At 36.8% G+C, this 27043-nt stretch overlaps 1 protein-coding gene across 1 annotated transcript in view; it reads right to left on the reverse strand.

Moving 5' to 3' along the window:
• The window catches only part of LOC5574669 (probable serine/threonine-protein kinase DDB_G0282963), a 41223-nt gene that overhangs the window by 7929 nt on the left and 6251 nt on the right, over positions 1 to 27043 (reverse strand). The window contains exon 2 of the mRNA XM_021852524.1: positions 8275 to 9287. Within this exon, the coding sequence (XP_021708216.1) occupies positions 8275 to 9287 (1013 nt within the window). The remainder of the gene's footprint in view (positions 1 to 8274; positions 9288 to 27043) is intronic.

Consider the following 27043-nt stretch of genomic DNA (forward strand, 5'->3'; position numbering starts at 1 on the left):
TCGCTGCGCTGATCTCGAACAAAATATTCTGTTGTCAGTTTTGAATTAGCTGGTGTTTGGGAAAATCGTTTTGAACATCTTCTTACGTTGGCTTTACATCCCATGTGTAACACAACCTGTTTTATGTGTTTGTATTATCGGGATGCATTCATCATTCATGAGAGTCTGACGTCAAATTTTATTGAAATTTTCAATATCAAAATATTATTTCCCATCCGTTTTTCAATGAATTTCAGTTGAATTTTCAGGGTCAATCACAAAATTGTTCAATTATTTTGAACCGTCATCGATTAGAAATTCGCCGTAATTTTGGATTCAACACGAGGAGTTCTGAGATTCCCACATGAAGATACAGTAACCACTTTAATTTCGAGTCCATGGCTTGCGACAAATCAACTTCATGATTTAGTAAACCAAGTCTAAATAAAAACAGTTCGATCGTTTTTGTATGACTTGGTCATATGCTGGGTTGTTCCGAATACCGGTTCACTGGTGGAAGTAACCATTATATTGGGGAATCTGAAACCTGGCTTGCAACATCAAACTTCATAAATTCACAAATCAAGGCTGAAGAAGAGTAATTCAAAGGTTCCTCGATGATTTGATAACATGCCTGGTTGTTTTGGATACCCTGTTCCCCAGTGGAAGTGGCCATTATATTGGCGGTCTTGAGACCTATCTTGAGACATATCAAACTTGATGAAGTCAAGAAGTCAAAGTCAAATCAAAAGAAGAATAGGATGACCTGGCCACATACTGGGTTTTTCCGCATTGTTGGCTCTTCGGTGCAAGTGTGAGCTTCGTGGCCATGTAGTTAGTGTTACCAAGCATTTTCCGCATCGAGTCAAGGAGTATGGGTTCGATTCCCGCTTCAGTCCGGAAAACTTTTCGTTAGAAACGTATTTCGACTGTGCCACTAGGCGTTGTATGTTAGCCTGTTGTCTAGTGTGGTGCTTCCTTCAAAGGACATAACCGTCCACTGGAAGCATATTAACGTGTCTGTGCCTTTTAAATATGTTGGTGGTTCTGAAACTTCAAATATCATGATATTTCAAACGAAGTTCAAAGAAATGTCAAAATTTGTGAAGTTTTGTGTCGTGAATTTTGAGTTAAATATGGTCGGCGTTAAGTCAGAGGGGACCAAGTCAAAAACTTGAGAATATTGGATTATTCTCTCATTAGATGCGAAATCACATTACTTCCGTTTCACTTTGATCAGATTTGATGAATGTTGTAAACTTCGAGAGATATGTTATAAATTTACTTTGGATGATCAATAAACATCGATAAAAGTATGCAGTCAGAGTGGACCAAGTGCTTATGACCATAAAGCGAAATTATCAACGCGCTGAGGTATGCGAGGAAATAAAAAACATTGCAAGACATTTGTCAGATTTTTCGACATCGAATGATTCTTCTATTCATCCATTAATAGAAATTTATAAATATTACTTAATTCGATGCATTTGGTTTTGATTTTTGACCGCATTCCGTATTTGGATGGGTGATCAGAAATTGCTACAATTTCTGTGCAGTCAGAGCGGACCAAGTGTTGAAAAGCAATAAATTGATTGATTATTGCATTTTTTGTATGGAATGTCATAGAACCCGTCATGGACATGTATGTATTCGACGGTACTCAAGTTTTTCACTTGGTCCACTCTGACTGAACGCATATTTGAATATTTCTGTTCTTCAATGCGCTGACCCTGCAAAACCTTAATTTTTAAGCTATCGTAGTGCCACTGATTTTGGTATTGACGATATGGATTATCAAAGAATTTACGATACCGGTGTCAAAGGGTCTTGATAATCTGTTTATCTTAGAGATATGCACCCAGTTTGACCACGGAAGCATTAAATGATTTTTATTTTCCTAGAAATTGTTCAGTCAGAGTGAACCAACTCACTGAACGGTGGTCTTTAGTTCAGTCAGAGTGGACCAAGTACACATAGTCCAACAAAAAATCGTTTTATCAGAGGTTTGGATAATGATTTTTCATGATTATCACTTCACATTATATTGTTTGAAAGTAACACAGAGATGTGTAGAAATATTGAACCAAAATTCAAACGGGTCAAACAATTATAGAGCGTTAAGCTTTAAGCCCATTTTTCTCAAAATATGGAAATTGTCACTTGGTCCACTCTGACTTAACGCCGACCATATGTACTCCGCAGAATAACCTTGTATTCGCAGATGAGTTTCTGTCAAGCATGCAGCTTTAAGAGTCGATTTAGAAATTTATTACATCTTATAAATTCTCTAACTTAGTCATCCGCTCTTTCTTTCACTAACTCATACATTTTCTCATTATCACACATACAGAAAACTTTTCTTTCCATCCCAAACTATAAAATCATATTTTTTCACTTCCCCACACGTGGCTCCGTTTGGCACATGTCACTTGAGCCTTCATTAGTTGCCTTAACATAGTTTTGAAGATATACGTCCTCCACATTCGGTACAATCTAAACGTAAGAACGGTCACCTACAGCAGTATGCTTAGCACATAATTGGTCACTACTATCAGTGGGACTGTTATGCGTAGAAATTCATCAAAAACCTCGTATTTCTAGGCATAACAGTCCCACTTTGAATTTTGTAGCTAAATTTAGCGGACTTTGGGGCAAGTGTGCCATAGGGGCAAGTGTGCCACCCCTGCTTTTTATAAAAACTACAATATATATTTTCTTTTTGAGCTTAACAATATGTTCCCTTAGAGTTCACAATACAATGATCAAAATATGATGAAAATTGCTCTATTTTTTACGTATTTACATCGAGTTGTAAAAAGAAATCCAAATTTGGGTGGATTTTTATAAGATTTCATTGTTTCTAAATAGCATAATGAAAGGTAAATTATTACCAGATTTTTCTAACGTACTGTACATCGTGAAACTATTCAAATATGTAAGTTATTGTGGCATTTGAACGAAAAAAGTATTTTGTTTTACATACGAAATCGAGTTTGGTTGAAATGTATACTTATTGGGGCAAGTGTGCCACCTATTTGGTAAATAAAAATTGTTGGAGTGAAATTTATAAAAATGTGAACATCATCAACAAAATCATAATAATAAACCAAAATGAGACACCAGTAGTAGTTACTGAAGTATAGTAGGGGAATAACTTACATGTTTGTCCCCCAAAGTGATTTTTTCTCAAAATATTCAATAATAACATGATTTTCGGCTTATTGAGTACCATTTTACATATTTACATCAATATTTTACCGTTATTTAGTGGTGAGCTAGTTTACTTCTATACATATTCGCCATAATATAAGGGTAATACATATATTGGATTGAATGGAGACAAAAATAACCATTTTAGTTATACGAATTGAGTAATAGGGAATTACGCATGTTTTGAACCTTGTTATAAAGCATCCCCTTATTACGGTAAACTTAAAATTATTTTTTAAGTTATCGATTAGCGTCTGCTTTGTAAGTAGTATTGATAGGAAATAAATAAAATTTTATTACAAGTAGAATTACATGCGATGTTGATTAGGTGGCCGTCTTGCCCCATATGGGTGGCACACTTGCCCCATAGTGTCGAAAAATAGGTTATTTTGGATGATATTTGAGAAGCTCCAAAACCAATACTGTCCTGATACTTTTTGAAGTTATTTTCTTTTTGAATGGCACAGTGGTTATAAAAAGATGTGAAACTAACATCATGAGGCTAAATTGGTGGATTTTATAAGCTTTAGGCAAAGTTAGAGAACAATTTGCTTAAGGTGGCACACTTGCCCCAAATTCCGCTACTTTATTCCCATAAAACAAACTCTTGACTCTAACAAACACGCTATTCTTTATACTATTGTGAAGATTTTAATTTAATTTACCACACACCTGGTCAATACGAGGCCTAAATGTGTTAAAATCTTTAAATGCGTTTTTCTCGATTGCTTATTTTGGAACATGGGACAATTATGCGTATAACGGCAGTTCACTTGTTGCCTAATGTACGTCACAGTTGACAGCACAGCCTTATCGGTAAGAGCATCTCAAGCGTTGCTGCTTTCAATATTTTCACATCAAGGCTCCCATTCCAAAACACCGGATAATCACAATCTTGGCCGTATGCCTTAGCATAAAACCATAATAACAAACAAACAAAACAAAGCGGAATGCAAGGTTTGCCCTAAAGCTAAGTATGCTGTTTCACTCAAGAAAAGTATAGAATTTTCTTGACTAAATGGGACAACAAATTTCCTTCAGAGAGCCCCCTTTGAAATGACATTTCTTCACAACTGCGTACTGCGATCAGAAAAATATGATTTTCTGGACCATTCCTGGGGAGAAATTTTCCACGCATCGAGAAAGGCGACTCCTTTTCTTGTCAGTAGAAAACCTGCCTTAAGACAAGACGTGTCAGCTTGAAATATAAAAACGAAACCAATGAGCCTGTCAAAGAGATCTCATTGGTCGTTTTGGCAAAGGCCTACTTTCACATCGCTAAATTGGATTGCAACAGGGCACGTTGTTGCTAGTTCATAAATTAGAGTTACTACCAAGGCTTAGAAATTTTCCATGAAAACTTGTTATTTCAAATCTATCTATGATCGATGTTAAGTTTATCTCATGTGTTCCTACAATGCTAAAATTAATAAAAATACTTAATTGAGAGCAGTATAGTGGAAATTTGATAATTTTTCCCTTAACATTTCGTTTCAAATTTGAACCTAAATTTAAAAAAGGCTTGTATCCTTTTTTGCATTGAACGAATGAAACAATCAAATTATGAGCCTTGATATTTGAATTTGTTTGCAAGATTTGTTTAAAAAGGATTCTGGTAGCACTGGCTTTTGTATCGTACCATGTACAGAACGGTTATAAGACTGGTAATTCTCTACGAGCATGATACGAAGAGAACCTTCTAGTAATTAGGGTGCTCCGAGCTCGCCCAACTCGACCCAGTATTCAGAAAGGGACAAAAGCTATCACTCTTAAAATAATGAAAATTACTTTGGACGTAATTTTCTTTATGACTAAATGACACATGATGTAAAAGATGGAACAGCACAAAGAAGTATTGAACAAAAAATGTAATTTTTCATGTTAAAGGACACAAAAACGATCGACATTTGCCGTATTGGCTGTACAGACTCTCAAAACACATGTGATTTACATCTTTTGGGATGCACATAAAAAAAGCGAGCCGATTGACGTAAATTTGTGTCGAATTTGAAATACTTCATTTTCTGATTCTGGAAATGTCGATCGTTTTTGCGTATTTAAACATGTAAAATTTCATTTTTGTTCAATACATTTTCAAGAACATGTTTTTGTGTCGTTCCAACACTTACATCATGTGTCAATCAGTCATAACGTGAACTACGTCCTCAGTAATTTGCGTGACTTTTAAGAGTGTAGAAGGCATGTTGCGTGAATGTCGGAGAGTTACTCTATAGAGGTTATGACCGCTGCAAAATTAATTCAAGAAAGGATGGTACACAAATTATGTCACGCTAAATTTAAACTTTCTCGACCCCCCCCCCCTTTGTCACACTTTTTATATGAGTCCTCTGAAAATTTTGTAAGGCTTGTCACGCTTGGCTTGACCCCCTCCCCCCCTTGGAGCGTGACATAATTTGTGCATGACCCCGAAGGCGTTGAGCGCTACGAGTCAGGTGGACAGACCAAGTGGTCGCCTGTCCCAGAGTCCAATAGAAGCTTTTGGTAGTTATATGGTGTTTGTATGGAGTATCCTAGAGCCGGTCTATTTGACCAGCATATTTTGGTCGGTACTCAACATTTTCAGTTGGTCCACTTTGATTGAAAACAAATTTGAATATTTCTGGTCTTCAATGCCCTGACCCAACAAGTCTAATGCTTTCAAGCTATCGTAGTGTCACTGATTTCAGAATTCAAAGCATGGATTCTTGAAGAATTTATATCAGTATCGTCGAAGGATGTTGGTAATCTGTTTATTTTAAAGATTTTTGAAGATATGAACACAGTTTGAACATGAAACTATTAAGGCGAAGTAGGCCGTCATTGAAATTTGTACGCGTCGTTGATGATTGTTGCTAATTCATCTCACGATTTCGAATCAAAGAAAATCAGTTGGTTTTGCACTGACACAGCTGAAAAAGTATCAGCATACTTTATGCATGTTAGCGCGAACAGTGATACTTTTTCAAGTCAATATAAACTATCAAGACTGATTTTTTTCACTTTTAAATGAAAGCTGAAAAGTTATCATTGTTCTTAAAACTAATGACGGGCTACTTAGCCTTAAATGATTGTTATTTTCCAAGAAATTGTTCAGTTAGTATGAACCAAGTCACTGAACGGTGTTCGTTAATTTAGTCAGAGTAGATCTAGTGCACTTAGTTAGTTAGTTCTACATTTTAAAGGTCTGGATTATTTATTTTTATGCTTATCATTTCCCATTATATTGTTTTAATGTAACACCAAGATGTGGGGAAATATTGATCTAAAGTTTTCCCGAATAAAAAAAATGTTAAGTGTTACACTCAAAATAATCCAAACGTCATTGTTACGTGAAAACATACGTGATTTTTTTCCTTCGCACTTTTCACGTAGCTCTTACGTAAATCATAGGTACCGTAATTTCGGGTGAAATTGATCATTTTTCACGTTTTTTCTAGACTGTTTTCTATATTGTTAACAAAGTAAAACAACTAAATGCGGGAAAACAAGTACGAAGGTGAGCCTCGTCGACTCATGTACCGAAATTTTCTAACAAATGTAATTTTAGTGTTAACAAATATATCTAAAATAAAAAATCAGGGGATCTCATTTCGGGGTGAAATTGATCACTTGTCAATGCCATTATTGCTGGTTATCAAAACAACTCTACATGATAAATTTAAGCTCCCTGAATCCGAATATGCTTGTCAAATTCTTAACAATGCAATATTTATTAAAATAACGGATAGTTAAATTTCAAGAATTACGCGGAAAACGCCTAAATGTATGCAATTCCCTAAGGAATTCAATGATATCTAACAGAAATTTAATTATTTCAACCATATGAGCTAATTGGTACGAGTTTTGGTGATGAAATCTGGTTTGGGGATATATCTCTAGCATCCTTACAAACTTTCAGGTTTATACCATGTTTAAATCCTTGCTTAGAAATAGAAGATCATAGGTGTTTGTCAATACTTCATCGTGCATGATTTTGAAATTTTACTTTATATTCATAGTAATAAACATTCTTTAACGCAAAAAACTTCGCAACACACAATTCGACAATAGTTACGACAAACAACGTTCACTTACTGCCGCTTACATTGATATTTGTGCTGCATTACGAAAATATAAAATCGTGTGATACGATGATCAATTTCACCCTTCTGATCAATTACACCCGATTTTACGGTACGTGGATTTTCCGGTAGCCTTTACGAAGCGTTTCAATAGGACCTAGATGGTTTTGCATTAAATTTAACTGTAATAAAGACCAATCTTATTTCTAATAGACTTTGGAAGAAAACTAATTCCCAATTGGAAAATTTAAACAAACTCAAAAAATTATGATACTTTTATTTTCATTCTGAGCATTTTGAATCCTGTTTCTCCAACTTTGCGAGTTTGGTCTGCCTTGTTGTATCCTTCGCGTGCTATAATTGATAGAGGTTATAAATCACGTATAAATATGAAGTAATGCAGGGATTCGTCGGTATACAAAGCATATTTACCTTGAAATCAATCTTACACAGTGTTTAAAGCAGCAGCAGCTTCTGAAGTTCTTCAAAAATCAAGCGGGCGCCATCTTAGGATTTGAGCTCAACACTGAATGTACGTACACTATGCAGATGTCAAAATGAACTCAGGCACCTACGTGAATTCCACGTAAGTGCGATAGGTAACCTCAGTAAACATTACCTAGTCACTATTTGGTGGTTATGAATGGTTTAGTGATCTTTATCTTAGTCAGGTGAAAAAGAGGTAAAATGAATTTGGAATGATCTACGTGAATTTTCACGTAGCAATGACTTTTGGATTTTTTTGAGTGTAGACTTTAAGCGCATTTTTCTCAAAATTTGAAGAAACTTGGTTCACTCTGACTTAACGCCGACCAAGTGCACAATGATTTGGAGAGCTTGAGGGAGAACCCAATATGGAGAAATACGGCCACAGACGTGAAATATTAAATTCAGTGTATGTTATTTTTTTAAAAAGCTAGTGAATTCACTGCCAATTTAGTGTTCAAATTTTTACCCAGACTTCTGAGGATAACTAAATGCTCAGAGCTCCACTGAGTTGTATGGCGCACTATTAGGTACTTACGCTGCATATATGCGGCCGGTCCGGAATATGAGACAGCTTGTGACGAGTCAGATGGTCTTTCCGCTTCAAAGCCGCATGGCAAATGTCACACACGAAACGACGTTCCACTGCGTGCGATATGACGTGCTGCTCGATCAGGCCACGCTCCGGATACGCCATCTGGCACTCGGGACAGCAGAACAGTGGCGATCCATCCAAGGCCTTCGTCTCTCGAATCTGTCCGGGCTTAGGGCGAGGCTTCTTCTCCTTCGGTGGTTTGCGTTTCTTTTCCTTCTTTTGGCGTTTGGATTTCCCTTTTCCGGTTGTTGTGGTCGTAGTTCCCGTGCTGGCAGCATTTCCGTTGGTATTGTTGGTGTTATTGGAGTTCGCCGTCGCAGTTGGGGCGGCATTTCCGTTTACAGTTCCGTTCATGCCATTCGTTTGGTTACCGATTTGAGGTTGACCGTTGACCGTATTGTTGGGAACGATTGGTAGTTGGTTAAGATTTCCATAGTTTTGGCTATTGTCCTGATGATTATTCGAATGATGCGTAAAGTGCTGATGGTTAAGCCCTAAGCTAGCAGCTGCTGCGCTCACTGCTACATTACCTAAAGCCAAGTTTAAATTCGAACCATTCTTCAAATTAAGCAAATCTTTTTGCACATTGAAAGCATTGGTTTCGACTCCGATCAGTCCACTTAGCGGTCCGGGGGAAGCCAATCCAGATCCTACGCCATTCGATTCTTTCTTTATTGTTTCAGAATATTTGAGAAAGTGCTGTATCGAAATTGGCAGTGTGGCAGACAGCAAATGAGATGAATAATCTACCGTATTGGAAGGATTGGCCAGAGTTTGCCAGGATTGGTTGACATTTTGCAGGATTTGCTGATTGATCATCTCGTCTCGATCGACCTTAATCGTGTTCTTCAGTTTATTTTGCTCCGTTTGCATATTGTTGGTAAAGCCATGATCGGGCTGTGGCTGACTATACGGAAGTGCGATGTTTTGGCCATATGACATTGGCGTGTTAACCACTGGAAAGAAAACAGAAACAAAAGAAATGGTTTGAGTTTAATATTGGTTAAAATCTATTGATGAATCAGTGGAGCTTCTCAAACACGTAAGTGAGGATGCATAGTTGCACATTGTTTGGTTGAATAATTTCAAAAGTTAAAATTACAAGAAAAAGCACAGACTATATGGTGCAAAATCCAATCGAAAGACTATTTAGCTAACCTTCCACTCTGTGGTTGATCGGAGTTAGTGTTTGTAGAATATGCATGAGATATTATGTGAGGTATTTAACCTCTTATGTAGAGCTTTTTCATACATTGTTCAGGTGACATGTTTTGAAAATTATCTGGTATGGAATACCTTATTTTGGTATTCTGCAGCACTTTTCTTCTACTCGAGTAGGCAAACATTATACTAGGTGGCGGTAATGTGCAAACTTCTAACTCTACCAAAAGTGATACGAGCGCCACAAGTGAGCCTATGGCCAACTACTGATTATTGTAATTAAGTACTATTTTAGTATATGTGAAGCTAATTCGAGTATTACGTTTGTTTGTCTATAGTTTCATAAATCAAAAGACAAACTTCGGTTTCATCTATAACAAAATCTTTGCAATGTCAAACATTTATGCTGCACTGCATCACGCCAAGGGCTGCATAGTGCATAGTCGATTTGTTCAAAGTTTTTCTACTAGGATTGGCTACCCAGTGAACACAAGATCGTACATAATAGGATATAAGAGTACAAATGTGGAGGCGATATACGTACATATTGCATGCAGCCTGATCGCGCATGTACGTATATCGCCTCCACATCTGTACTCTTATGCGCTATCGTATACGAGTTTGTGTTTACTGGGTAATGCGTTTCAAATATTTCAAACTGTTGATAAACCGAGCCGAAAAAAAATGCTGCAGAAAACTAGGATATTTCATGTCATATAATTTTCAATACTTACCACCTGAATAAGGTATTAGAGAGCCCTGCATAAGAGTTAAAATATATCGAATAATACCTTATGCATAATCTACAAACACAAAATGATAATTTGATCAGGTACTGCAATACCTAGAAGCGAGCGAGTTTTTTCAATAGTAGTTCAGATATCTCAAGCAGTCCTCAATAGCTTCCGAATGAGGTATTTTTGAATTGCTTTAAGGATTCATTCACAAATTTCATAACGTCAAAAATGACCACTTTTGACACCCACATTTTGTATGAATATTTTTCAAATTTCGTATGACATATAACAACTTAAGGGCACCCACCCCCTATAGCGTTATGAAATTTGTGAATGGGCCCTGAACAATATTTTCAATAATATAATACCGTGCTGCATCAATACCCGGACGCTTAAGCAGGGACCTATGTTCAAGTTCAATTTTAAATTGATTATCTTCAGAATTAAACAATGTTCTGTATTGCAACATATAGATTCATATCTTATCTAAGTAACAATAAGGAGTTTTTGATTGAAAATTATGATTTTATCATTTGAATAGTGAAATCAATAATTCTTGTCTTGTCCTTAACTCCGGACACCTGGAACAAGCCTTGTCTTGAAATCCGGACTCTTGTGAATCAAAATCCGGACAGCTGTATAACTTCATGAAATATTTTCGTAAAATACGTAATAAGTGTTCCTTTATCCAATTAATCTCCACCTTGTTATGTTATTGATGTACTCATTTACTCTACGTTGCTCAAAAATATATGAAATATAAGTAAATTTGTGTTTTTATTACCTCAATTGAAGTCATAGAATTCCTGTGGACGCTTGTGTTTAGAACTGCGGTTTCACATAAATAATACAGGTTTTTAAGAGGAAAACGGAGTGAGGGGTCACATAATACTTTAACTAGATCTTCTGCAAGTTTTCTCTTCAAGATACTATCAAAATTTTCATTCACATATGCCAAATTCAGCAATATTTTATCTCGTCCGGATTTCGAGCCACTCGTCTTCAAACCCGGGCAGTCAATTTAAACACTTAAATAATAGCATTTAACCCAAATTTATAAAGTTTCATGCCACTGTATTGTTAATTAATAATTTCGTTCGCACTTATGTTGAAAACACCTTTGAAAAACTTGAAATCGATCACAATATTACCAACCCGAACTGGATGGAGCTTCCATCGACGCGTAACCGAGAAGAACTTGCACTGCGAAGAAATAGTGTCTGACTGGAGAAAATTTTCTGTTTTTGTTTTTATCAATTATTTGGCAATGGTTACTAGATCACAAGTTTTAGTAAAATGATAAACAATGTTAAAGGTAAAATTGATGCATAAAATTAAACATATTAACATATATTTTTTCTTTTATTTAATCAATGTTATCAGAGTGTCCGGATATTGATACCGTCCGGATTTTGATTCACCACGGTAATACCAATTTGAGGTGTGGACACAATCAGCACTACTGAACAATATCTCATTATGGTATAATACCAAAATATGTTGTGCATCGCTATGTAGGTGCGAATTATTCATTTCTGCTCGGAAAGGTAACATCGACATTTTGAAATCGTAATTAGAACTTCAGTGGTTGTGCTGAAAAACTTCTCTATTCGTACACAACATACAAATGCAACATTTAAAAATTGATATATGGTAATCAATATCAACATCTGCGTATAAATCACACCGATGCACAGTGGGAGATTTTTTCATTTCAGCCCTCTCAATAAATAGCGCCTTAACACTTCAGTCGTCGCGCTGTTGTATTTAGTACAACCTCGTAGTTTTTCGTAGCTCGCAAATCAAAATGATTTTATTTTTGGCTTATACCTTGACTCATAACACGCATATAAGAAAAGTTTTTTATGACTTTTGAAACTTTTTTGTATTTTTAGAAATTGTTTGAAAAATTGCATTCTTATATAACCTACAAATGCCTGGGCTTCATTTAACGTGTAATACAGTATTGGACAAAACATTTGCAACTTTTTTGATTTTCCATACAAAATGACCAACTTTGGTAAGCTAGATCTCAGTTATTTATGAACCTATTCGAACGAAACTTTCACAGGACATCAGATAGGGTGCCGGTACCAATGGTTGTAATGTACCAGTAGATTGGACTATGGAATAAAACGAACATTTTTCGATAAAAACGACATGTGCTATTTTTGGTGGATAAATCGTCTCTAGTTTAGTCGATTTGCCAAATTTCAGCTTTTTATGTAATCAAAAAGTCATATAAATAATTAAGTTTATATGCAAAAAAATTGCTCGCTTGCACCAATAGTTGCCGTCGTGTTCCAGTAGTGGATCAACGGATGGAAACAGTTTTTAAAATGGATGTATAAAAATGAAGAAAAGCCCTATAGATGTTCTTTATGCTTCATTCGAAACATATTATTTGCTGTTCCGAGGGAAAAATGTTAAACCTATGTAAAAGTTTACCATTTTGTTTAAAATTCCTTGCATCATTCCCGAACGTCTACTACTGGAGCACTAGCGCAACTACTGGAACACGTGTACCAATAGTGCCTCAAGCGATTTTAGGCTCAAAACATAATTTTATCACTCTTTTTATATTTTTCCCATATAGTAGAGATTAAAATCTTTCTGTTGACGCCAAAAGATCTCTGTTAAGGCTTTTAGTTATTTTGTTATGATTTTTTATAGCTTAGGTAGTCCACTAATGGCACCAGCACCCTATAATTTGAATTTTAACATATATTTTTGAATATTTTTTCCAATCACGAGTTTATTACTTATAACGGTATAACTAAAGTGCAATTTTCAACGATAAATTCAAAACTATTTATCTCAAAATCTGATAGCCCTACACAAAAACTGTCTTCATCAAACTTGTTCATCTCGTTAAAATCTACAACTTTGCTGAAGATACTATAAAGCTATTCCTCCAATATGTTTAGTTATGCCAATTATAAAAAATCGTCAAAAAATACACTTTAGTGAAACCGTTACTGCTTTTGAACTTGTGATTGAAAAAATACCTCAAAAATTTATGTTAAAATTCAAGTTATGTCTGATGTTCTACCAAAATTTTATTCAAATCGGTCCATGAACAACTGAGATATAGCTTACCAAACTTGGTAATTTTGTATGGAAAATCGAAAAAGTTGCAAATGTTTTGTCCAATACTGTATAAAAAATCGTACCTTTTATATTTTTCTACGATTAACCTATCACAAACGAAGAGCCTGGTGGTATTAAAATCATTTCAAACCTGTTTTTCCGTTAGTTACACGGAAAATAAAATACGCTCCGAAAAAAAATTTAATGTTTTTAAAAATACCGTAACAATTTAATTTTTTATTATTGCCAAAAATCAACAACTAGAAAAGGCTTCAAGAATAAATGAAAAAAGCTAGGGATGTTCAAAAATAAAAATTAAAAAAATCAAAAACCAAAATTTAAAAATTTTCGAATAAAAATAAATAAATGCCCAAAACGTGTTTAGAACGATTTTAGATAACGAAAAATAATACTTTAATCGAAAATAAAAATTTGGGTATTAGAGGGTTAAGTGGCATTCAAAAGGCTATACAATAGGCAACTTTTGCTGCAAAAACTGTGAGAACGTATTTTTTGTAAATTGAGAAAATTCACTTCGAAAATATACTTAAAAAACTCGAAATTCGCTTGTAACTCACAAGATTTTAAAGTTAATGGCGTGCTGTATTTCTGCGAAGTTGTAGAATTTAACTATTAGTTACTATTAGTTAATACAAAATTATTCAAGTAGTAGCAATATAATTGTACTTTTATTCTATCAATAATTTTCCAAACCTGCAACTTTTTGATTACCTTGTCTTCTTCAATAATGTTAGATTATTCCACCATTTCCACAGTTCTGTATACCAGGACACTATTGTATGTGTTCATACACAATAATAGCAGTCACAATGACGAAACAGTTAGAGTTTCTTATATTGCATTGGCATCATTTTACATTTTGAATTATACGTGAATTGTACACTCATAATACCATATAAAGTTTACAACAGCAGTTATATGAAAGCGACTGCTGATACATTAACTGAATGTTTTATAGTAATAAATATAAGGTGACCTACATCTGAATCGTATCACCATTTCTTCATATTTTATTTCACATTTCTCTAAAAATTGGTGTATGGAAAAGTTATAGATCTAGTTAAATTCTACAACTTTGCTGAAGACAGTACGCCGTTAACTTTAAAATCTTGAGAGTAACAAGCGATTTTCGAGTTTTTTAAGTATATCTTTGAAGTGAATTTTCTCAATTTACAAAAAATACGTTCTCACAGTTTTTGCAGCAAAAGTTGCCTATTTTATGGCCTTTCAAAGATTCTACCCCATTACCCCGAATGCCATCACCCCGAATTCCATTACCCCGAATGTACCACTACCCCGAATTCCATTACCCCGAATGCTATTTCCCCGAATTTACAATCATCTTCACATGATGATATTGATGACTCTTCCCCATCATATTGGAATTCGGGGTAATGTCATTCGGGGTGATGGATCGTTCGGGGTTTTGGATTTCGGGGTAATGGCGTTCGGGTTAATGGCATTCGGGATAATGGGATTCGGGGTAATGGGGTAGAATCCTTTCAAATGCCACTAAAAGAAAAATTGTATCGAACCAACTCCATGAGTTATGGGCATCTAAAGATTTCATAGTTTTTCATTTAAATTTGCTTATAACTTCAAAATCACATAAATTACAAACTTGCCATGTTCAGCAAAAATGTGTATCTTTACTTTCTCTGCAACTCTTCTGAAGACCACATTCACGTAAAACTGAAACAAAAAAGTTAGATCAAAATTACTGGTTTTTTGGGTCCACCCTATGTTAAAACTTTCAAAATCAATTTACTTAGCTTAAATGAAGAGTTAGATCAAAAGTGTCTTCGACAAAGTTGTTCAAAATAACATTTTCTAAAAGTTTGCAGAAGAGCGCAGCCACAAATTTAATGAAACAAAAAAGTTTGAGTCAAAATTTTAGCTTAAATATGGGCCACCCTATTTAAATTTTTCCTTAAATGATGCAAAACTCAATTACGAATAACTTCTCTGAAGACATCGAACGTCTAAAATCGACGAGAACAGAGATAACACTTTTTTCCGGCTAAATTGTCGATTCGGTCCAATATGCATTGGTGGGGAAGAGAGAGAATACCGAGAGATTTTGGGTTGAGAGAATAATCGATGTACTTACTTCTGAAGGAACAGTGTTCCTATTATTGGTGCAAGGCTTTTTGCAGGGAAATTTCAAATTAATCGTGATTTTAATACATATGAATGATAGAAGCATTTGAAATCTATCGACAGATACGTTACCCGAGGAGGAAAGAATAACTCGCAATAACTTATGCATACTATATTTTGGTATCATACCATAATTAGGTATTGTTCAGTTGTCAATACCTCATTTTGGTATTATAATGGTATAGGAGAAAAAAATGTTTAAAACAATTAAAAATACTTCATTTTGGTATTCGATAGGCATTGAGGACTGCTGGAGGTATTGTAATATTATTGAAAAAAAAATCACTTAAATGAAAATCCATCATGTATAATTTAGGTATTACAATACCTGACCTAATTATCAGCTTGGTATTTGTAGAATATGCAGAAGGTATTATTTGAGGTATTTTACTTCTTATGCAAGGCTCATTCATACCTCATTCAGGTTGTAAGTATTGGATATTATCTGGTATGGAATACATCAATTTGGTATTCAATAGTTATTTTCTTCTGCTCGGGTAAAATTACACATTTCATGTTTAGAAGTTTTTCCTAAGGTGCACCACTAATGATGCATCAAACTCATTTTTTCACTAATTTGGTCTTATTTTACCAATCACTCGAAAACAGTAGGCTGTGGAGTTTTGACGTCATCGAGAGAATTGTTTATTTTGTGAAAATGAACAACTTAGCCGAACATGAACGAGACAGTAAAATGTCAGATTGTGGCGCCACCTAAGTGGACGATTTACTAACTATTCGTTTATGTCAGTAGATGGTCCTCGTTGTTACAAAAATCTTTGCCGAAGACACCAAATGTCGGAAATGCTTCGTTACCGAGTTATTTATTTTTGTCTCGTCAGATTGCGTTCCTGGCCCATAGTGCATAAGTATCAAAATAGTTGATAATTTTCATGTTAGTCTCGCCTTCTGGAAATCGTAGGCAGTTCTTTGAAGCTTTTCCGTGTTAATATTTTTTGCTTGTAACTGTTAACGATTTCAACCGAGATTTTGCCTCATTTTAACGAAAAAAAAAAAAAAAAAAAAAAAAAAAAAAAAAAAAAAAAAAAAAAAAAAAAAAAAATATGGTGTAATTTTTTTTTTTTTTTTTTTTGCAAAATAGTGCCCAATAACTTACAAGAATCATTCCTTGCTTAGCGCTTGAACGAGTCGGTCGACAGGATCCCGGTCTCATCGTACGGCACTTTTTGCAGAGTTCATTTAGGCCTTTTTCCCCACCGCCCGCGTGGGTTTTTGGTTTAATTAGTGAGTTAAACAAGTTTCAGTTTTGTGCAAAGTGAGTGCTTAGACGATTGCGCTTTGCGAAGGAAGCGAACTAGTGAAACTAGTATCGTTCCACCGCAATAAAATCATCGCCCATCATCAATTATCGGTGATTGATTTTTCTCCCGCACCGAGAACAACAACAAGGCAGAAGGCCGACCCGGTCGGTCTACTACCTACGGCGCGTGGACGTTCTCCTGCTGTAGAACGGATAAGTATACATTATCTATTGAATTGCTTTCGCATCTCCGAACAACAGTGTTGAGTTCAAGGTTGTTTTTCGCTCCTCCTCTGTCTCTCTCCCGGTGCAATTTTGCCCATATAGGGGAGTTGGGTACAAAATAGCCCACTGATTGGTTAATTTTTTTTTCTTTTTTTTTTGTGAATTTGATTTACCCATTTAGGGGAGGTGTGTACAATATAGTCCACTGATTAATAATTTTTTTTTTACACATATTTTTTCTGTTTTTGTTTTTTTTTTTTATTATTATTTTTTTTTTTCTTCATTTGGTTGCGGTTAAGCTTTTTTCCGCATGGATGAATCGGATGGAGGCGATACGCCTCCTAGAGATCTCGTTGCTCGAACGCGGTTCTATCAACCATCTTCGGCTGGGCCTTGGGTTGTCTATTTCCGGCGCAAAAAGAAGATTTTGAACGTGCTCTCGATTTCTCGGGAGCTGACGCGTAAATATCCTGGGACCGTTATTCACCAAGTGAAAGAATCCAAGCTGCGTGTAACTGCACCTAGTTACAAAGCAGCGAATGAAATTGCTCAGCATGAGGCTTTTACTGTGGAATATTGCGTCTATGTGCCGGCACGAGAAGTCGAGGTGGAAGGGAAAATTATCGACGCGAGTCTAACATGCGAAGACATTAAGACTGGCAAAGGCGTCTTTGAGAACCGGTCCATTCCTGATGTGGCTATACTGGATTGTAAACAATTACAATCAGTTTCCATGGAAGGAAATAAGAAAGTGTTTTCGCCGTCAGCCTCGTTTCGAGTGACTTTCCCCGGTTCCGTCCTCCCGAAATTTGTTTGTATTGACAGTGCTTTTTACCCAGTGCGTCTTTACGTGCCGAAGGTATTCAATTGTACCAACTGCAAGCAGCTTGGCCACAGTGCTAGCTATTGCGACAACAAGCCCCGTTGTGGCAAATGCAACCAAGCTCACTTGGAAGATGCTTGCACACAGGAAGCCGAAAAATGTAGCTACTGTCGCGAGGAACTTCATGACCTGCAGAAATGCCCGGCTTATAAAAGACGCATTCGAAATGAGAGTCGCTCAATTGTGAAGCGCTCCAAGAAGACATACGCGGAAATGGTAAAATCTTTAAATCCGTCCGCAAAAGAGTCTTCATCAGCCATCCCAGTTGGTAACTCTTTTCAAGAGTTGTCTTCCGACGAAGCGAACGACGACGAAACCGATGGGGGAGATTCTTCGGAGGTACACGCACCCGGTAAACGAAAGTCTCAATCTTCTCCGGGACTGCGCCGAAAGGTAATGAAATCTTCCCTCAAAAGTTTGCCTAATTCAAAAGGAGGTGGGGCAAATTTGAAATTGCCGAAGAAACAGGTCTTTGATGCTTCCGTTCCGTGTTGCAGCAAAGATCTGCCGCCCCCGCCTCCACCGATTAAATATACTTCAAAAAGAAGCTCTAGACAAGATAGCAAGAAAAAAGCTACTGAAGTCCCTCGCTCTTCCTCGAAAACCCCCGGGGCCAAGCGAGGACTGATAACTTTTACGGCCCTTGTGGATCGCATATGCAATGCCCTCGGAGTTTCAGACTCATTCAGAGGCATACTCGACCTTTTTCTCCCCGCAATAGAAGAGTATCTCAGGGAATTGACTATTTCGTGGCCCCTCCTTGCTTCGATCATATCTTTCGATGGATAATTCATCGAGTGAGGTACAAGATATGATCACTGTGCTACAGTGGAACTGTCATAGTCTAAAACCTAAATTAGACACATTTAAGTTTTTGCTTCACAACTCCGATTGTGATATATTTGCACTCTGTGAAACATGGCTTTCTTCTGAAGATGATCTTAACTTCTACGATTTTAACATTATACGCCAGGATCGAGATGATAATTACGGGGGAGTGCTTTTAGGGATCAAAAAGTGCCATTCATTCTACAGAATCCCCATCCCGACTCATCCAGGCATAGAAATCGTTGCTTGCCAAATAAGCGTAAAGGGTAAAGACCTTTGCGTAGCTTCTGTTTATATTCCTCCAAGAGTTTCAATAAACCGCCGTCATCTCTGGAATGCAGTCTCCATGCTCTCATCTCCAGTTTTAATACTGGGTGATATGAACTCACATGGTACTGGATGGGGCGAATCTTATGACGATTATAGAGCGGCTATTCTCTATGACTTATGCGACGATTTCAACTTGAACATTTTGAACACAGGTGAAGTGACACGTATTTCATCCGACGGCAAAGAAAGCCGCCTTGACCTGTCTTTGGGATCAAGTTCACTATCATTCGATTGCATGTGGAAGGTGATCGATGACCCCCATGGTAGTGATCACTTGCCCATAATAACTTCTATCAGAAATAATTTTGAAAGGTCAGAACAGTCAATTCAGGTTCCTTTTGACCTCACTAGGAATATCGATTGGCAAAAATTTGCATCAGCGGTAACCTTTGGTATCGAATCATTCAACACTCTCCCACCGTTGGATGAGTATCGATTCCTAACAGAATTGATTTATAAAAGTGCATTAGAATCCCAAAAGCAACGAGTTCCAAGTGCATCCTTCAAAAGACGACCAGCCACACCTGGTTGGGATGATGAATGCACTCAGTTGTATCGAGAAAAATCCAATGCCTTTAAAGCTTTTCGTAGATATGGTACCTCAGAACTTTATTTAGAGTACTCGAAGCTCGAAAAAAGACTGAAGAATCTTATTAAAGCGAAGAAGCGTAGCTATTGGCGACGTTTCATCGATGGCCTCTCACGAGAAACTTCAATGACGACGCTTTGGAGAGTGGCTCGCAACATGCGAAACCGCTCATCCTCAAATGAGAGTGACGAATACTCCAATCGTTGGATATTCAACTTCGCGAAAAAGGTCTGTCCAGACTCAGTTCCAGCTCAACCGCCATCCTGGGAAACCCAGAGAGACGATGCGTTGGACAGACCATTCACTATGCTGGAATTTTCTATGGCTCTTCTTTCATCAAACAACTCCTCTCCGGGACGCGATATGATTAAGTTCAATCTTCTTAAAAATCTCCCTGATATCGCTAAAAGACGGTTGCTTGACCTGTTCAACTTATTCATGGAGCACAACATTGTTCCACCTGAATGGAGACAGGTCAAAGTAATAGCTATTCAAAAGCCTGGGAAACCAGCGTCTGATCATAATTCGTACCGCCCGATCGCTATGTTATCATGTTTAAGGAAATTGTTAGAAAAAATGATCCTATCCCGACTTGATCACTGGGTCGAATCAAACAACATGCTTTCCAGTACACAATTTGGCTTTCGCAAGGGCAAAGGAACAAACGATTGTCTAGCGTTGCTTTCATCAGATATTCAACTAGCCTTTGCGGACAAGGAGCAATTGGCTTCGGTTTTCTTGGATATTAAGGGCGCTTTTGATTCAGTTTCCATAGAAATATTGTCAGAAAGCCTGCACAATAGTGGATTACCTGGAATATTGAATAATTTCTTGTACAATCTGTTGTCAGAAAAACACATGAGCTTCACTCTCGGTCAACTGACAACTTCCAGAATTAGCTATATGGGCCTTCCCCAAGGCTCATGTCTGAGTCCCTTGCTTTATAATTTTTATGTTAAAGATATTGACAACTGTTTGGAAGAACCATGCACGCTAAGACAACTTGCAGATGATGCTGTGGTTTCTATGAAGGGCCCACGAGCGGAAATCTTGCAAAGACCATTGCAAAATTCCCTTGATAATCTATCCACTTGGGCTAGAAATTTAGGGATCGAGTTTGCTCCGCAAAAAACTCAACTGGTCGTATTTTCAAGGAAGCGGAATCCTGCCCAACTAAAGCTTAAGCTTTTGGGAACAGACATCGACCAGTCTTTGACTTCAAAATACCTTGGGGTCTGGTTTGATTCAAAAGGCACTTGGCGAACTCATATTAGGTATTTAACGGAAAAATGCCAACAAAGGATCAATTTTCTACGAACAATTACCGGAACATGGTGGGGTGCTCACCCGGAAGACCTCATAAAACTCTATAAAACAACCATTCTCTCTGTTCTAGAGTATGGCTCTTTCTGTTTTCTCTCAGCAGCAAACTGCCACTTGATTAAATTGGAACGAATTCAATATCGTTGTTTGCGTATCGCCTTAGGGTGTATGCACTCGACACATAATGCGAGCCTAGAGGTTCTGGCAGGGGTTTTACCGCTACAAAACCGATTCTGGGAGCTCTCGCTAAGAATACTTATTAAGTGTGGAGTGAGCAACACACTCGTCATCGAAAACTTCGAAGAATTGCTCAAACTGAACACTCAGTCAAAATTCATGAGAGTTTATCTCTACTACATGTCATCTGATATTAGCCTTCCATGTTATAACCCTCCACGTGTACGCTTCACCAATGACAGTTCCTCTGTTGAATATGATCTGTCCATGAAACAAGCTATTCATGGAATTCCAGATCAACTTCGATGTATTACTATCCCACGTATTTTTAACGCAAAGTACCAGAATGTCGATTCCTACAGGAGATATTTCACTGACGGGTCCCGTATAAATGGATCCACTGGCTTCGGTGTCTTCAATGAAAACTCTTCCGCCTTCCGAAAACTTCAGGATCCTTGCACGGTTTATGTTGCTGAGCTGGCAGCAATCAACTTCGCTTTGGGGATGATCTCTAACATGCCCGCAGACCACTTCTTCATCTTCTCGGATAGTCTCAGTTCTATTGAGGCACTCCGATCGATGAAACCTGTAAAGCATGCATCTTACTTTCTTACAAAAATAAGAGAGCAGATGTGTGCACTGGTCGAAAGATCATATAAGATTACCTTTGTATGGGTCCCCTCACATTGCTTAATTTATGGCAATGAGAAGGCGGACTCTCTCGCAAAGGTGGGCGCTGAGGAAGGTGAGATATATGATAGAAGAATTTCACACGATGAATTGTTTCATTTAGTACGTCAAAGTTCTCTTCACGGTTGGCAAAGCGACTGGCTAAATGACCAACTGGGACGGTGGTTACATTCCATAATCCCTAGAGTTTCCTTGCGAGCGTGGTGGAAAGGTTGGGATGTAAGTCGAGATTTCATTCGCGTGATGTCAAGACTTATGTCCAACCATTACTCGCTAGACGCACATTTGCACAGGATCAACCTCGCGCTGAGCAATATATGTAATAGGTGTGGTTCCGGTTATGATGACATCGATCACGTAGTTTGGCAGTGCCCGGATATGGACGCCTCCAGAGCACAACTTATGGATACCCTTGCGGCCCGAGGTAGACAACCCTATGTTTCAGTTAGAGATGTGCTGGGCTCCCGCGATCTCGTCTACATGTTGTCGATTTACGATTATCTTCGCTTGTGTTGTATAAAAGTTTAATTCTCTTGTGTTCTCTTCCCCAGTTTTTTTTTTTTTTTTTTTTCTCTCTGTGTTATGTCCCATTTGTGTTGGATTGATGTTCCTGGCCATCCGGCAATCGAAAACCCACATGAAGTTGGTATACGCCATGATACGACAAACGAGCAACCATGAAATACCTCCCGGATGAGCTGCAAAGAACCCTGTAACCCAATCCCAACCTAGCCCTTCCTAAAAATATTTGTGACCACTAACCTCGAGTTGCCACGAGTACCCTGGCTCCAACCCGGACTAAACTTGGTACTTAAGAAGTTAAACAATTGTAAAAAAGTACAAAAATGAATCTCGGCTCCGTAAAGCGTTAAACGCGATAGAGCCTTAAATAAATGAATTGGTAAAAAAAAAAAAAAAAACTTACAAGAATCATTAGAAGAAGGGAAATTTCAATTGAAATATTATCAACTAAGTGCCAATTATCATTGGAAGAGTATAATTCAAAGGAATAGCCTATTATTATAAGAAATTCGACCAAATGTCCATCCTTCCAAATATCTTTATACCGAAATGACCGCTTCCAATGAAACTGCCTATCGTGTGCTCTCATTTTCGTGTCAGGCTATCACAAGCAAGATTTAAGTTGTTTTAAGTTAATTACACGTGGCACACATTATTGAACTTTTAATCTGAGAGAGGAGACAGCTCACTGACAGTTGGCACGTTTAATTCTTGGGTGCTGCACAAGGTCAGATGATCTCTCGCATAACTTCTGATCTCGCCCTTAAAGCCATTGGTAACCATGTGTGTAGCTCATTGTTTCTGAGCATTTGAATGGATTTTCAAGTTATTTCACAACGTTATGGGGAAGAAAGGATCATTATCTACCTGCCTGTGATGTTGGTTTGGATGCTTATTCTTTCATGTGCTCAGAAACAACGAGCTACACACGTGGCTACCAATGGCTTTTAGGGCGTTATCTCAGAGTATGCGAGATCTTATTTTGGTCGAAATCGTATTCACTTTTTGTTGTTCACTATGAAAAGGATATTGTCATGTCTACCTATCTCAAGTAATATTATTATTATTTTTTTTAATTAGTATCATTCCAAACATTACATTCATTATTTCTTATATCTAGGTGTTCTGTGTTATTAGGCAACACTATCATCCTAATTTGGTAAAACAAATCTAAGATTTTATTAACATTTTATTAACAACATATGTATTACATTTCATTTGCCGTAGCAGTTCAGATTTTTTACAGGTGAGTTGATTTCACCTGCTTATAAGAGAAAAAAAACGTTTTCAATATACTTAACCTAACTTAACCTAAACAAATAACGCATTAATCGTGGCAATAGAAGATTGTAACGATTTTTGTCTGAAATTATTGATTATTTTATATGACATTTGTTCCAATGTTTCAACATTGGATATTCTATGTAACTCATTGGTACTATACCAGGGAGGAAGCCTCAGAATCATTTTCAAAATTTTATTTTGAATTCTCTGCAGAGCTTTCTTTCTGGTATTACAACAGCTAGTCCATATTGGTACAGCATACAACATGGCTGGCCTGAAAATTTGTTTGAATATCAAAAGCTTGTTCTTAAGACAAAGTTTTGATTTTCTATTAATAAGTGGATAGAGACATTTTACATATTTGTTAGATTTGGCTTGAATGCCCTGAATGTGATTTTTGAAAGTTAAATTCTTATCAATCATGAGCCCTAGATACTTAACTTCATCTGACCAATTTATTGGAATCCCTCTCATCGTGACAACATGTCTACTTGAAGGATTCAAATAAAGAGCTTTTGGTTTATGTGGGAATATTATTAATTGAGTTTTGGAAGCATTAGGAGAAATCTTCCATTTTTGCAAGTATGAAGAAAAAATATCCAAACTTTTTTGCAATCGACTACAGATGACCCGCAGGCTTCGTCCTTTGGCGGAGAGGCCTGTGTCATCCGCAAACAAAGATTTTTGACATCCCTGAGGTAACTCAGGTAAGTCAGATGTGAAAATATTGTATAATATTGGTCCCAAAATGCTGCTTTGGGGAACACCAGCTCTTACAGGAAGTCTTTCAGACCTGGAGTTCTGATAATTAACCTGAAGTGTACGATTTGACAGATAACTTTGAATTATTCTAACAATGGATGTTGGAAAATTAAAGTTCTTCAATTTTACGATCAAACCTTCATGCCAAACACTGTCGAATGCTTTTTCTATGTCTAGAAGAGCAAGACCAGTAGAATAGCCTTCAGATTTGTTGGAACGGATCAAATTTGTTACACGTAAGAGTTGATGAATGGTCGAATGTTCATGGCGGAATCCGAACTGTTCATTGGCAAAAATTGAATTTTCGTTGATGTGGGCCATCATTCTGTTCAAAATAACTTTTTTTTAAGTTTACTGATGGAGGAAAGCAAACTGATTGGACGATAGCTAGAAGCTTCTGCTGGATTTTTTTCTGGTTTTAAAATTGGAACAACCTTAGCATTTTTCCATTTGTCAGGAAAATATGCTAATTGAAAACATTTGTTAAATATATCAACTAAAAATGATAAACTACTTTCTGGAAGTTTCTTGATGAGGATGTAGAAAATTCCATCATCGCCAGGAGCTTTCATATTTTTGAATTTTTTAATAATAGTTCTCACTTCTTCCAAATCAGTCTCCCAGGCATTTTCGAAAACGTTCTCTTGATTGAGAATATTTTCGAAGTCCTGAGTAACTTGATTTTCAATTGGACTAGTAAGTCCTAAATTAAAATTGTGCGCACTTTCAAACTGCATAGCAAGTTTTTGAGCTTTTTCACAATTAGTTAGTAATAGGGGAACTTACGTATTGTCGGCAGCCTAAGCATCTGAACTTTTAAGAGGGCAATTTTACGCAACAATAGAGCACAAAAGTTAGCGCAGACACCTTAACTACACTTGAGCACTCTTCATTTGTTAATTATTATACGCAAAACACTATTTTATTCTCTTAATCTTCTATTTTTCCTCACCAAAGTCACGAGGAACTTGTTCTTTTATCGGCAATGCAACTACTAGGGAAGGTGTACCGGTATTCGCCATGTACCAGTTATTCGCCACCCCAGATTTTATACCGTTTTACTTCATATATGGTTGCCAATTGTTTAGTGTTTGCTAAATTGCTTTGAGATGATACGGAAACATTCTTGGAAACCGCAAAATTTTCTCAGAAAATAATAGAAAAAAATCATTTTCCTTAAACTTTTTGCTCCTTTGCACCTATTTTTCGCCACCTGTTCCTGAATTCGCCACCCTCCATAAGAAATCAACGTAAGTGGCGAATTCAGGCACCGAAATTAAAATCGTGGCGAATACTGGTGCAAGTGGTCCAGTATTCGCCACCACCATTTTTAATACAAAAACAAAGTTTCTGATTAGTTTTTATATTTTCCCTGCTGAGCATGGATTGAAAGCTTTCGTTTAATGTCCAGACAGTAACCAAAGGTCTTTTGATTTATAAATAAACAATATTTTTCCTTAGGGTGGCCAAAACTGGTAAACTTACCCTATTCTCGGCAACAAAAATGTTCACTTCGGCAATCTAAAACTGCGCAAAAACTAGTTTATGTATTGGTAACATTTCGTATTTGTTGACAAATCCTGAAATTAAACGTCACTCATTATGTTCTACTTGTTGAAAGGGTCAATGCAGAAAAATACAGACTACACTGAGAACATAATTGCAGTTATAAATAGAATAGCAGAGAGTCATATTGAATACACAACGCCACTAAATTTATGCAGACTAAGGCACCGTCCACAAATTACGTAACGCTCTAGGGGTAGGGGGAGTAGGCTCAAACATAAAATTTATTTTTTTTTTTCATGCAAAGACCGTTGCGGAAGGGGGAATGGTCGAAAATTGTACATTTCAACGTTATGTCATAAATGGACACTGCCTAATTTCGTTTACATTTATTTTATCGAATATTTTTTGTATTCAATCTCATTATGGCAGCATTTCGGCTGTAAAAATTGCCATGTCATGGTCTTGCAGCAAATGCGAATCCAGCCTAGAAGTTGCAGCGTGACGTCATGGTTAATTGATTCATAATATTGTGTTCTGCAAGAAAAATCCACGGAACACGATTATCGGATTACTTGAATTTCAGAGGTTCGTTTGAATGGGTTACATGCATGTCCCTATTCGCTACTCACACTACTGTTTATTAGGGTGTGGCTTATTTTTCAAAACCTCTCAAAACCAAAAATTCCTCGAGGTCTTATGAATATGAATCATATTAGAAGAGAAACCTCAAATTTTGAGCCAAAAATATTAAGATTTAGAGGGGGGAAAGCGTCTTGAAGGTAAATTTTCAAGTTATAAAAAATGGCCTTCAGTGAAGTCACCATAACTTCGGTAATTTCTAACCAATTTTAAAACTTCATCTTGAAAACTAAATTTATGAAAGCTTTGTAGAATATCATATTAGTGAAAAATCAAAACTAGTTTCAATAAAAAGTAGTTTACTCCAAATGTTTCCTCATTTTACCAAAAAATAATATCTTTGTTTGACCATACCTTCATGAATACTCAACCGATTCCAAATCTTTTTGCATTGTTTAGAAGCTTACTTAATTAATTTCATTCTTTTCATTCGACACATTTCACTTAAAAAATGATTTGACCAAGTTATTCAATAAAAACTGCACAAAACCATGATTTCTTAACGAAAAACGCCATATTTG

The sequence above is a fragment of the Aedes aegypti genome, chromosome 3, assembly GCF_002204515.2.
Source record: "Aedes aegypti strain LVP_AGWG chromosome 3, AaegL5.0 Primary Assembly, whole genome shotgun sequence".
Lineage (NCBI taxonomy): Eukaryota > Metazoa > Arthropoda > Insecta > Diptera > Culicidae > Aedes > Aedes aegypti.